At 39.8% G+C, this 13,334-nt stretch overlaps 1 protein-coding gene across 1 annotated transcript; it reads right to left on the reverse strand.

The window, feature by feature from the left end:
* Positions 1-346: 346 nt before the first annotated feature.
* Positions 347-2,324, reverse strand: LOC120294488 (probable disease resistance protein At4g27220). Its single transcript, XM_039314592.1, has one exon. The coding sequence runs from the start codon at positions 2,282-2,284 to the stop codon at positions 347-349; it is 1,938 nt and encodes a 645-aa protein (XP_039170526.1). The 5' UTR covers positions 2,285-2,324.
* Between the last annotated feature and the right edge of the window lie 11,010 nt (positions 2,325-13,334).

Consider the following 13,334-nt stretch of genomic DNA (forward strand, 5'->3'; position numbering starts at 1 on the left):
CGTGCATCGTGCAGACCAGATTCAAGTCCCCGCTCGGCTGGCAGAACCCCCGAAATACGCCGTATCCAGGAACTTCATCCAGAGCCCGATTTCGTCAAAGGAAGCGGTTCATCTTGATCTCGTTCAGCACGTCCTGGTCATGCTTCCCGGGATTCCGATGAAACGTTGTAGTGTTCCCCACTCGGTGCTGAATATATCGTTGCCATCAAATAATATAATATTAAGATCTCTAAAAGCGCAGGTTCTCATTATTTCAACAAGATTTTGTAGTTAATATTTTATATAAATAAATCCGAATTTTCTTGCGTGCGCACTCATATCTTTTCGATGTGGGACAAGGCACCTCTCAATTTGCTTTTATAAACAAATTGCTCAAACTCATTATTTCCCGAGCCTGTACTCTCAAGCAGTTCCACCGACCATAAAGACGAAGGGTTTGCAGGTTAGAGAGTTTTGGCAGAATTCTAGGAGGCCATCGCTTTAGCTTTGAATTGCCAAAATCCAGGCATCTTAAATTCACCAATGCCTGCAGCCCTTCAGGGACTTCTTCAATCCCACTGTCGTAGAGATCCAACGTTCTTAATGCCTTCAGTTTTGCCAATGAAGGCATGTGACATAAATCGGAACAAAAACGCAATAACAAATGCGTGAGGTTCACCAGGTTAGAGATTGAGTTGGGCAACATCACAATACTCGTCCTGGAAAGGTCTAGAACTTGAAGAGTGGGCATGCAACCAAAGAATGAATCATCTATGCTTCTCAAGAAATTTCGACTCATATGAAGTTCCAAAAGTCGAGGCAGAGCCCAACTTTGCTGTCTCACTGCTGGGATTTCTGTTATTGAATTCCGAATCAAGGACACTATCTCTAAGTCCTTAACCCATTCTTCCTGCGCTGGAAGTGTGCTCAAATATAGCCCCGCTTTCACCATGCATCGAGAGCCCATCATATTGATTGCCATGTCCCTAACTAAATCATGCATCTTCAAACATTCGGAATCGGAATTGGAATCCCGTGATCTTTCCAGCAAGAACTCGGAATTGGAATACCGTGATCTTTCCAGCAAGCACACGTTGACTAATTTATTCACAACGGTGTGACCCCTATCATACTGTGCTTCGAGACTTTTCAAGTCACTAAAGAAATCGAGATAAACAAGATTTCGCAGCAAGTCTGCTGTCTCAATTTTAAAATCCTCAGGGTACAGTGCCAGATGCAGGAAACACCGTTGCACGACCGGATCATTCAGGCGAATGAAACTGAACTTCAATACTCTGAATACCTTATCTTCCATGCCTTCTCCTTCAAACCTTGCTTCTTTCAACTCTTTCAGGGCACTTCTCCACTCGTGAATTTCCTCCTTCCCTCGCATACTTCCGGAAACCACCACGATCCCAAGAGGCAATCCTGCACACTCCTTTGCCACAGACTTCGCAACACTTTCTACTTCAGGAGTGAAAACAACTCTTCGTCCAAGATTTTTTACAAACAGTTGCCAGGCTTCAGTTTCAGGAAGCGACTCTAACTTGATCAGTTCATCGCATTCCATATGCCGACATATGTCCAAGGACCGAGTTGTTAGAATTAACTTACATGCATCCACACCAAGCGGAATTCCAACCTCCTGTGGATCATAAGTGTGCCATAGATCATCTAAAATGATGACAGTGCTTTCTCTCTTCAGTAAGTGTGACAATTCAGCAGCCCGTTTGATCTTATCTTTTTTCTCTCTCAGGGCATGGTTAAAACATTCCGATATCATTTGTTGCAACTTGAGAACATTACGTTCTTGGGACACTGTTACCCAGCGTACTTTCCTCGGAGCGCTTGCCTCTTCTAGGAGACGGTTATGGATATGGGTGACAAGGGTTGTTTTTCCAACTCCACCCATACCATAAATGCCGACGGTCAATACGTCATTTTCCCTCAAACGAGACAGCACTTTAGTTAGATTTTGTCCGAAAGCCTCACCAACTAACTCCTTAGTCACCAACTCATATGCATTGGTCTCTTCTTCGGCATGTGTGAGCCCACCAGAAAATCCACCTTGCTCTATAAGTTCCTCCGCCTTCGTGGTCAATTGGTTTATTTGATTCACCAAGCTTACCCGTTGAAGAACTCTCCCTGCTGCAACTCGTGGTTCTAATCCCGAGATGTCGCCCTTAAATCTCTGGAAATTTCTCAGCCAGTCCTCAACTTCTCTCTTCCTTTTTTGTCCGAGCCTTGATTCTGCATATTCAACTTCCGTAAGGATGTCAGATTCCCTGCCAGTTAGGGCCTGCATGGTTGCACCCTATTTCTGTTCCCAGGAACAGAAATTTCTGTTTTTTTGTTCCTGGGAACAAAAGGAACAGTAAACGCGTTTTGTGCGTTTCTGTTCCTTTTTGTTCTTTTGTTCCCAGGAACAAAAAAAACAGAAACAAGAAACACAAATTTTGTGTTTCTTAACACAAATCGAAACACTTTTTTCTTTTTCTTTTTCTCTTATTTTTTGTTCTTCTTTCTTTTGGCCGGTCGCCGGCCTCGGCCATGGCCGGCGACCGGCCGACGAGGGCCGGCGGCTCGCCCAGCCCACGGCGAGGCTCGCCGGCCCCGGCGAGGCCGACGCTCGCCGTCCCCGCCGAGGCCGACTCGTGCCGGCGGGCGAGCTCGATCTCGCCCATCCGGCGAGGCCGCCCAGCCGGCCGGCGAGCCTCGGCCTCGCTCGGCGGTGGCCGCGAGGCCGCGCCCGCCGCCGGGCGAGCTCGGCTCGCCCGGATCAAGGCGAGGCCGACCTCGCGCCGGCCCGGGCGAGCTCGATCTCGCCAGATCCGCCTCGAGCTCGCCCGGGGGCGAGGCCGAGCTCGCCCGGGCCGGCGAGCCTCGGCCTCGCCGGGCGGTGGCCCGCGAGGCCGTGCCTCGCCCGCCGCCGGGCGAGCTCGGCCCCGCCGGCGACCGGCCAAAAGAAGAAAAAAATGAAAAAGAAAAAAAAAGGAAAAATAAGAAAAAAAAAAAAAAATAAAAGAAATAAAAAAATTATCCAAATTTACCAAACATGTTTCTGTTTATTTTTATTCCCGAACAAGTTTACCAAACGCGTATTTTTGTTCAAAAATTGTTAGGAAGTAAATACTTTTTCTATTTCTGTTCCTTTAAACAATTTTTAAACGTAAACGTTACCAAACGCGCCCTTTAGTCTCTCCAGCTTTTGATGAAGGTTATCCATCTTCCCACGAACACTAGAAGTGTAAGGACTGACCAGTTGAACCGCGGCTAACACCGTGTCCATTCCTGCAACCTGAAAGGACAAATTTGCCCAAAACCTTTAAAAGAGAGATTTCGATCAGATTGCTTTTTGAATGCAATCTTTCTATAAAGATCATATCTGCCGCAAACAACCCAAACATATGTCCTTTGTTTACCAAACTATGGTTTGCATACCATTTTTTTCTTGGGATAAAAATATAAATGGTCATTAAACTTTTAATTTATTCAATATGATCCATAAATTTTAATTTAATATTTAATATTGTCTTTAAATTTTTAATTTATTTAGTATGATCCATGGACATTTGATATATGTTCTATGTAGTTCATGAATTTCAAAATAGTCATTTCATTATATTCGTATATTCAATGAACTAAATTGAACAAATTAAAAATTCAGAATCGTGTTAAATAAATTAAAAGTTTGGTAATTTTTATGTTTCGGAAATAAGTTTTGCTAAAAAATGGTTTTTTCTTATTCTTTTCTCTAGATGAATTTTTGAGCATTTGAAGGCGCTTAGTAAGTGTCCAAAATTTCTATTCCCCAAATAAAAATATGTTTGATACGATCCTCAAAAAGATTTGACTTATAATTTCTTTTATTTTTTAATAATATTATTATTATATATTTTTACTTCTTCTTCGGTCACGACCTCTACCATAACTAGCGATCGGCCAGACGAGGCCCAGCAACCTCATCAGAGCGTTGTCGACCCTTAGAGAGGTTGAGTTTCGTCAACCCGTGCCTTGCCATCGCTGGGCAAGGTTAGGCTTGCCCAGATCTTGCAAGGCCAATCTTGCTCCAGCTGCCTGCCATCACCAAGGGTGGCAACTCGCAAAAGGAAGAAAAAAGAAAAAAGAAAAAAAGGAAGGTGTTTTGATTTTGATGTTATTTTCGAGAAAGAAAAAAGAGCAGCTTTTTCTTAATTCTATTTTAAAACTATTTTCTTAAATAAAAAGTTACCTAATAAATTTATGTTCTAATCTTATATGTCAAAAAACTCGAACAACTCCAGTAGATCAAGAATACAAGGACAAATCAACTCTGTCTATAAGTTTATGACGCTACTAGAAGGCAAACGCACCCAGCCTTCGCTCATTGATTCACATTTCATGCGTGCGAAAGGAAATGGGCTTTAGCTATCTAAAGAGAGAAACGACGAGCGTACCTGGAGCCAACCGCACCAATGCTTGTGGAAGAACTTCCGAAGAACTGGATGCAAAGAGAGAAGACAGACGGTGATTCTGCTACTCAAATTCAATAGAGAGAGCGAATGACTGGTGTAGGTTTGCGGAGAAGGGGGTAACTGCTTTATGGCCTCGGAGGACTTGAAAAAACAGAGCATTGACTTCAAGTCAACCAACACAGTTCTCCCTGATAATTTTTCTCGCCAGAAAGGAAGGAAACCACCGGGAAGGAGAGACTATGGGGCCTAAGAAAGTAGAAAGTAGAAAGTAGCAGTCAGACGCGACAAATTCTCTTTAATGAAAATGATTTTTAAATAAAAAATTAAGAAAATCTTAATTTGTCATTTGAAAAAAAAAAATTGACGTAGATTGTCTTTAAATTTGGTTGAATATACAATATCATCCATAAACTTTTAACTTGTTCAATATCATCTTTTCGTTTGTTTAGATGACAAATCATATGTTATTTGAAAACATAGATAATTTTTACTAGTTAACATGTCCATCTTTTGTATCTATCTACTTTAAAAAAAGAAAACAAAAATTTAGTAACTTTGAGAAATGAGCTCAAACAATGTTGGTGCAAGTTGCTTAACTTAGTGTTGATAATTATTGGAATAGTCAGTAATTTAAGACAATCAATTAATTGTTTTTATTTTGTCAAAAAGTATTAGTAACTTATTACCGTGTTATTGACATAACAAGTTACCGGTAAAAATTTTATTTGACAACGAGTTTTGACGATTACAAAATCTTTTCATACTTTGCTAGCATGGAATAGTCATCTGATTTTTGCCCTATTCAATAGTAGAATTGAACAATAGTCCAAGTACATTTGTTTTATGAAAAATAAATGATTTGAAAAATATTTTTCTAAAATTAATCATTTATATCGCTTACAAAAATAAACAAACTTAAAGTATTTTCATTGTCCACGAAAATATCTAGTCACAAATTGTTGTTGATAATGAAGATATTTTTTATTAACCAATTTTCTTAAGCAATATAAGCAATTATTTTTTTTAAAAATAATTTTCAAATTATTCATTTTCTATGAAACAAACTCACTTTCTATATCAATTTAACTCGTGTCTCATTATTGTTTGGGCTAAACAATACAACCTAGAGAGTGGGGTGAATGGATTGTTTCAAAAAGTTTTACAATTTTGCATAAACTAGTAGCTACTATAGAATTCAGGTGTAGCAAATATTTCAAACATCGTGAAGTGCTTATATGTTAGAGTAGATGATATAGAAAACAAACAAGGGCACAAAGAAATTTATAGTGATTTGACTTTATCATCTAACTTATGTCTAATATTCACACTAATGGTCATAAGTCTAACTGGATTACACTAATAATCTATAAGACAAGCTACAATCAGCCGGCACTAATTCTATTATAAATTATAATACCATTATTAGAACTCATTTGTTGTTATCATAGTTGTACACTTGATCTTTCTCATGATTACAAAGTACCAAGAACAACACAATGAAGATCTCAAGAGATTGAAACAACATCAACTTAGTGTACAGTGTTGAACTATTTTTGGTTCCTCTTGTTTATGTCTTCCAACCTTCTCGGCTTCAAAGAGCTTTTCTTAGATAGACATATTCAATCCTGCCCGTTGGAGATGATCCAAAGAGACAAGTAGCCATTAGATTCTTTGTCGCGCCACTGTTTAGTAGGTGGACTGCCTAGACGGTCCTTCCCTGTGAACGTTTAGCAGGCATCCCAAAAAAAGTTCTACAAGTGCTGTCTTGTCGATGATAACTTCTGACATTATTGACAAAAACTATTTTTGGCTCTCTGACAACTTCCAATTCTTCCGCCACCGCCATGTTTCTTCTAGGTTCACACAAGTATTAGACTCCTTCAATGAACACCCTCAAATGGTCAATGTACCAACATCACCAATGCCTTGACATTCGCAACTTGATATAAACATTAACAATAGCTTATCATTTTGTTAGTTGGTCCTACTTACGAACAGGACAAGATACAATTTCTATTCTTCTCAAGTATCACTTTTGTCCTTTAATAAATATTCGGTAATATTTACACTTATCATAGTAAATATTATATTAAGGACGTTTCTCAAACAATTTCACCATTGTTTTTATTCTTTATAGGGAAACATAGTCATTTACCTTTTAATTTGTTTAATGTGATCTATAAACTTTTCATATATACTTAATTTAGTCCCCACAATATAACTTAATGTGCAATGTGATCCATGAACTTTCAATTTATTCAATGTGATTCATAAACTTTTGGTATACGTTCGGTTTAATCTCTAAATTTATGAAAATATTTAATATTGCCATCGAACTTAAATTAATGAAATGAAAATATGAAATATTTTTATATAATTTGGAGATTAAGTTGAACAGTTATCTTAGGGATTATATAGAATGAATAAAAAAAAATCAAAGATTACATTACACATTAAATAAAAATTCAAGAATCAAATTAAATAAATTAAAATTTATGGATTAAATTACAGATTAGATCAAAATTTTTGAATTATTTGTGGCGGTACCCCTTCTTTACACGTGATCACTAAGAACACCTTCGTGGGGTCTTTGGTAGGAACACCCTTTTCATAAAGTGGGAAACCTGAGGCTGGGGCTATCATGTTGCCACGTCGCGTGGCGAAAGAGAGAGGCATCATCACATGCTTCTGATACACTTTCGTGGAAACTGGAAAGGGCGGTGATTCAACTAATCGTCCACAAAGTTTGACCCAACGAAGCGAGAATTGTGACAAAAAGCAAAACTAATCGCCCACAAAAGAGAGAATAGTGATCGCCGTCTCCAGTTAATAGGTAACAAAACCAGTCTCTTTTGCTTGCCAAGTTATACTTTGCATGCCAGATTTGATCCAGAGATACATTTCAGTCCATTTTTGGCTCTTTTTCACTTTTTGCGAGGCTAGAGGAGATCATCTCAGTCAAATATTTTCCAATACGGGTAAAGAGCAGCTGCGTCCAATTTTTGGACATTCTTGGGAAATATCCTCCAGATTCATGGGAAATTTCCCAATGAATAAGACGATTGCACTACTACTTATTATTGGCAAAGCCCACAATGCAAAATCATATATCCAGACTAGAATGCAAACAGACTTGATGTGGTTCTTTCCTCTATAATTTGATGACAAAGTAAAACACGCAAATGAAATTGGAGTTTAGAAATCTCAAAAGGGAATGCCCAGTGCACCTCGAGCCAAGCGCACCGGTACTTGTCTCAGCCCTCGCTGCCACGTGGGCCTTGCGCTCGTCGGCCAAGCCCGCGGGCCATTTTCTCTTGCTATCTCCCTTTAAAATCCTCTCAACATTCTCTTCGTTCTTTTAATTCATGAGTTCTTCAGTCCGTCAATCCCTCCATCTTCACACACACACAGAGGCCTCTCTAGTAACTTATTTATCAGATTGAAAAGTCATTATGTGCTTGTTCACGTCCAAAATATAGGCAAAGATGTTAGAAAAGTCTAAACCTATTACATTCATGTCAATTTAGTCATAATATTTTTTACTTAGTGCCAATTTAGTAATTCTAATTAATTTTGGCTAAATATTACTGACGTAGATAATTTTTAATAATATTTCATTTTATTTGAATTTTTATTTTTTACCTTTCCTTCCTTCTTCCTCCGGTTGGTTGCCGGACCTTGGCAATTGACCAAAGATGAGGGCCAATGAGGTATCGTTGGCCTTGGACGATCCTTACTAGCCATTGGCGAGGCTCACCCAATCCTTGGCGAGGCATGACCTCGCCAAATTCAAAGAAGTCGAGCCTCGTCAAGATTAACCTTGCTGATCCTCACTTGTGGTTGGTCACCGCGTAGAGGAAGAAGGAAGGGAAGGAAAAAAAATAAAAGAAATAAATAGAAATAAAAAATTAAGATATTATTAAAGTTATCTACATCAGCGTTGGTTGTATCACACAAGCGAACTTACATCTACTTCAGCAATATTCGACCAAAATTAATTGAAATGATTAATTTGCATAATGTTAAAATTTTAGGACTAAATTGACACAAATACGATAAGTTCAAGACTATTTTGATGCTTTCTCGGGAAAAATAATTCAAGTTATAATGGATCGATGAGAGTTTGTGATGCGTTGTCGACAAGACAACTACAGACCACTATTACAAATCATCAACTAAGACATTTGACTGTTGTGGATGGAAGAGAATCGGTGAAGGCCAAAAATCAACATACGAGAACATATATCTCATTGAACATGCCCGATTATTAGGATAATTTTCCCCTCCAACTCAGGCTCTCAAAGTCACAGCTGCAAAGCAACAATCGGCCTACCTTATGATTTCACTTGTTCGATCAAACATGCTCGAATATCTGTGTTTTTCAAATGCACCCTGAAAATGATCTATCTCCATTGAACAAGCGACGCAACGTGAACCCATATCACGGGGTATTAATGTCTGACGCAATACTCTCTCACGTGGAACCCCACCAACTACCTGCGAATATGCTGGAGTCCAGTAAATGCGTAAAAGAAAAGCACAAAATTGAACGATTATGAATAGCAGAGAATAGCAAAGCGAACTCCTGTATGTGGCTTCGGTAGGTGGCGGAGAAACAATATGACCGAGCAACCAAAGTCTCATCAGCAAGCCCTGCACGTAAGGTCTAAGGAGCGACTTGTCCCTGTTATGGTCCCTCTCCACCCGTTTCCAGTTTCCACCATCCCATGTCATTGTACTTGATCTCTGTCCGTCGGAGATTATGAGATCCAGCGGAAAAATGATAAGAAGATGGCGGTTCCCCATCTCGAGGGAGGTATACACAGAGCGGAATCCTTTCCATTTTGCGACACCCTTGAGTGTCGTATGCCCAAGAGAATCACAGACTATTGTGCTGCTACATATGCTTTTTAGCGCGTGTAAATCCCCGTGATACTAAAGTTTTTAAGCTTTGGGAGAGTTAAAAGCAGAAGTTGTCTCGTTCCCTCTCGCTTCTATGAGCTTCTCAACTTCGCTGCAGCATTGCACAGAAAGTACCTCCATGTTTGCGAGCAGGGGTGGCAGCACGTGCGTCACTGATTTTGAGCATTTTCAGACCCCAGAAGGTATTACCTTCGGATAGCGCCCGTGGGAATGCACTTGCACCAGCAAAGTTCTCTTCTACCTCCACCAGGATACGGAGGTCCTCAAGTGGATCTAGTCTTGGAAACTCGAGGCTTCAAAGAGGGGGTGTATTTGTGTGGAGGAAATCCTTGGACCGCGGAACCACTCACTCCAAGGATTTAACTCTCCCAATGATGCAGGTCTTCATGTCGGTTACCTGGTGAAATGTTGGGATGTCCATTAGGCTTCTCAGGTCATCCTCCAGAAACCTTTCAATTATCACTAATTCATGCCATCCATGAGCAATGCCACTTAATCTCACGATTTTGCCATAATCTTCCAAGCCTTTTCTTAGAGCCTCATCATTATGAACGCATCCGTCTCAAGTCCCATTTCTCTGGACCTTTTTCATCATTCAGATATGCCACGTACGGATTAAATTCATTTCCATCAGCCAAATTTGCAAATTAAAGCTTCCAAGTTTCTCATGCTCATTATCTCCCTTCCTTCCGTATACAATTTTCTGTCAAGGTTGAGGTATTGCAGATGAGCAAGTTTTAGCAGAGCTCCAAGAGGCAGTTTCCTTAGTTCCGAACCATTCAAATCAAAACTTTTAGATTTACCAATCTCTCTAACCCTTCGGGTGCATCCCGGATTCCACTTTCACACAGATCTAAAGTTCTTAACTCCTCTATCTTGGCCCCAGACGGGACTAATTCTAACTCCCTGCAGCCCTGGAGTAACAGTGCAATGAGGTTCTTCAAGTTGGATGTTGAACTTGGCAGAAACTTGATTTTTGTCCAAGATAGATCAAGAACTTGGAGAGCAGGCATGTTCTCGAGGAACGCATCAAGGTAACGCCTTCCAGGAAGTGTTACTGCTCAAGCATAGGAACTTGAGTCTAGGACACTTGGGCTCTATCCCTTCTGGGATGCCCTCAATGAGATTTCCCATTAAGGAGACTCCCTCCAGATTCTGTGTCCATTTTACCTCTTTAGGTATCTTTCTCAAATGCAACCCGCTTTCACCATATATCTAGATCTCATCGTGTTGATTGCCATGTCCCTGAGCAAGTCATGCATCTTCAATTCCTCTATTTCTTGTCCAGAGATGCTTGTGCGTTTCGCACTTTCCAACAAGCAGACGTTAAGTAATTTATTCACCAATGCATGTCCCCTATGGTACTCCACTTCCTGACTTCTGCTGTGTATCAATTGCATATCCATGAATATTGGATGAGCTCACTTCTTTCAATCGTGTAATCCTCAGGATATAATGCCATACGCAGGAAACACTGTTGTGCCATCGCATCATTTAGTCAAGCATAGCTAAATCTCAGAACACCAAACACCTTTTGTATGCATCCTTCCGTGAAGTTTGCTTATTTCAATGCTTCTAATGCATTTCTCCACTCATGGATGTCCTCAGTTTTCTCTTGCTTTCAGAAACCACCACAATCCCAGGAGGCAAACCTGTACACTCCTGTGCGATGGACCTTGCTATATTTTCTACTTCAGGTGGGAAGACTTTTGTGCGCCGTAGATTCTTCATGAACAATTGTCAAGCTTTATTCTCAAGGAGAGTCTCTACTTTGACAGAAACTTGGCATTCCATCTGGTGACACACATCTAGCTTCCTGGTTGTCAGGATCAGTTTACAGCCGTTCTTGTCTAGCAGAAGTCCCACCTCCTTTGGATCACACATATTCCATATATCATCCGAGATGAGAACAAATTTTTTTCCCCTCAGGAAGTTCAATAATCTTGCAGCTCGATGGACCCTATCATCCACATTTGACAGATCAAGATTCAGACATTTTGCAATCTTGTATTACAGCTCGTCAGGGCTATATTTTTGGGAGACAACCACCAAACTGACCATCTGATTAGTGTTATGCGCCTTCAAAAGCTTATATTGTAGATGTGTTATCAGAGTGGTCTTCCCAACACCTCCCATACCAAAAACTCCAATTCTCCACACATAATCATTCATCAGGTAAGATCATATCTTTTGCAGATTTTGTCTAAAAGAATTCACTGACTAATTCCTTTGTCGGCAGTTCATTTCCCCTGACATAATTTCGTGTGACTCCGCCACTAAATTCACCTTGCTTTCTAAGTTCCTTCACCTCTTTGATCAATTGATTTATACGATTTACCAAGTTGATCGATGAAGTGATTCTTGAGAGAAGTCCCGCATTTGCAACTTCCCATTCTAAGCTTGAGAATTCATCCTTTTTCCTTCGTACATTGGTCAGCCAATTCTCAACATCTTTCTTCCAAGAGTTGACTTGGCATGTTCCACTTCCACGATTATGTTTCCTCCTCTGCTAACAAGACTCTAGAGCTCGCTTTCAAGGATGTGCATCTTGCCACTGAGATCACCAGAATTGCTGATGCGACTTCAGATGATCTGAAGATTATGACCAAATTCTGCTGCTGCATTGATGTAGTGTTGCATCCTATTACCTGAAAGAGGACAAGTTTAGCAGTCCAAAGTGGAAGGGAAATTATATCTATAGTTGATTTCGATGCCATTCCGTCGTTGCTATCAACTCTATACATTTTACTAAGCCAAAAAACGACCAATATTGATTGGGATAACAATTCCATCCTCCTATAGAGTTTAGTTGAAGCTCATGTACATGCTGCACCTCCATTGTATCTGTTAAAGATACGCAATGAGATCTTATTTTACCAGCCAAGAGAACATAAAAGCAAGCGATGGTCTACGTCTTTAGTGGTGCACCACTTTGGGAAGATAGTTAAACAACTTGAGCTAAAACGAGTCACAGCTAAATCTGATTTGCTGTCTGACAATAAGGAGATTATTATGGACAAGTCTAATTAACTAAGCATTCTTGAGTGGAGAAACCTTTCCACTTAGAAGCTTTGACAGTGACAAACATCAGTTAAAACCACTAAGCTGAATCAGAAATAGTGGACAGAATTCTTGAACTCATACCAGAGTCATAGAGACCGGGATTTCTTTCTTTTGAGCATGTTTAGAGGTTGGGACTTTAAACATCATTCAATAGTGGTGTTGGATGCAGTTTGGAAAATTTCTCACCCAAAACCGAAACAATGAAAAAAATGCTAACAGGAAACAGATCATATCCATATAGTTAAACTTTCCACCCAAACTGAAGGTTTATCTTCACTTCGGATTTCTACTGATGTTTCTGGGCTGAGGCACATGAGCGGTCATCATCAAAACATGCATTAGTTTCATGTACACAAATAATGTTATTCAGTAAGTCTATATTTCAAGATCTTTATGACTGGATAATCGGCAAAATGAACTTTTTCCTTTTTTTTTTTGCGAGACTAGAGGAGAATATGGATCATCTCAATCTAAAATTTTCTAATAACGGTAAAGAGCAACTGCATCCCATTTTTGGATTTTTTTGCGAAGTATTCTTCGAATTCATGGGAAATTTCCCAATAAATTAGACGATCGTTTTACTTCTCATTATTGGCAAAGCCCACATGCAAAAATCATATCTCCAGACTAAAATGCAAATAGATTTGGTGTGGTTCTTTACTCTATAATTTGATGACAAAGTAAAACATGCAAATGAAATTGGAGTTTAGAAATCTAAAAAGGGAATTACCGGTGTACCTCAAGCCAGGCTCACCGGTACTTGTCGCAGCCCTTGCCGCTATGTGTGGATCCGCCTTGCACGTGGCAGCCAGGGCCGTGGACCATTTTCTCTTTCTATTTCGCTTTAAAATCCTCTTAACAATCTCTTCATTTTTTTTTAATATTAAATTCATGAGTTCTTCCAATTTATCAATC

The sequence above is a fragment of the Eucalyptus grandis genome, chromosome 6 (genome assembly GCF_016545825.1).
Source record: "Eucalyptus grandis isolate ANBG69807.140 chromosome 6, ASM1654582v1, whole genome shotgun sequence".
Classification (NCBI taxonomy): domain Eukaryota; kingdom Viridiplantae; phylum Streptophyta; class Magnoliopsida; order Myrtales; family Myrtaceae; genus Eucalyptus; species Eucalyptus grandis.

Coding starts and splice junctions, on each gene's coding strand:
- LOC120294488 (XM_039314592.1), bottom strand. CDS start 2,284: ATGCAGGCCCTAACTGGCAGGGAATCTGACATCCTTACGGAAGTTGAA.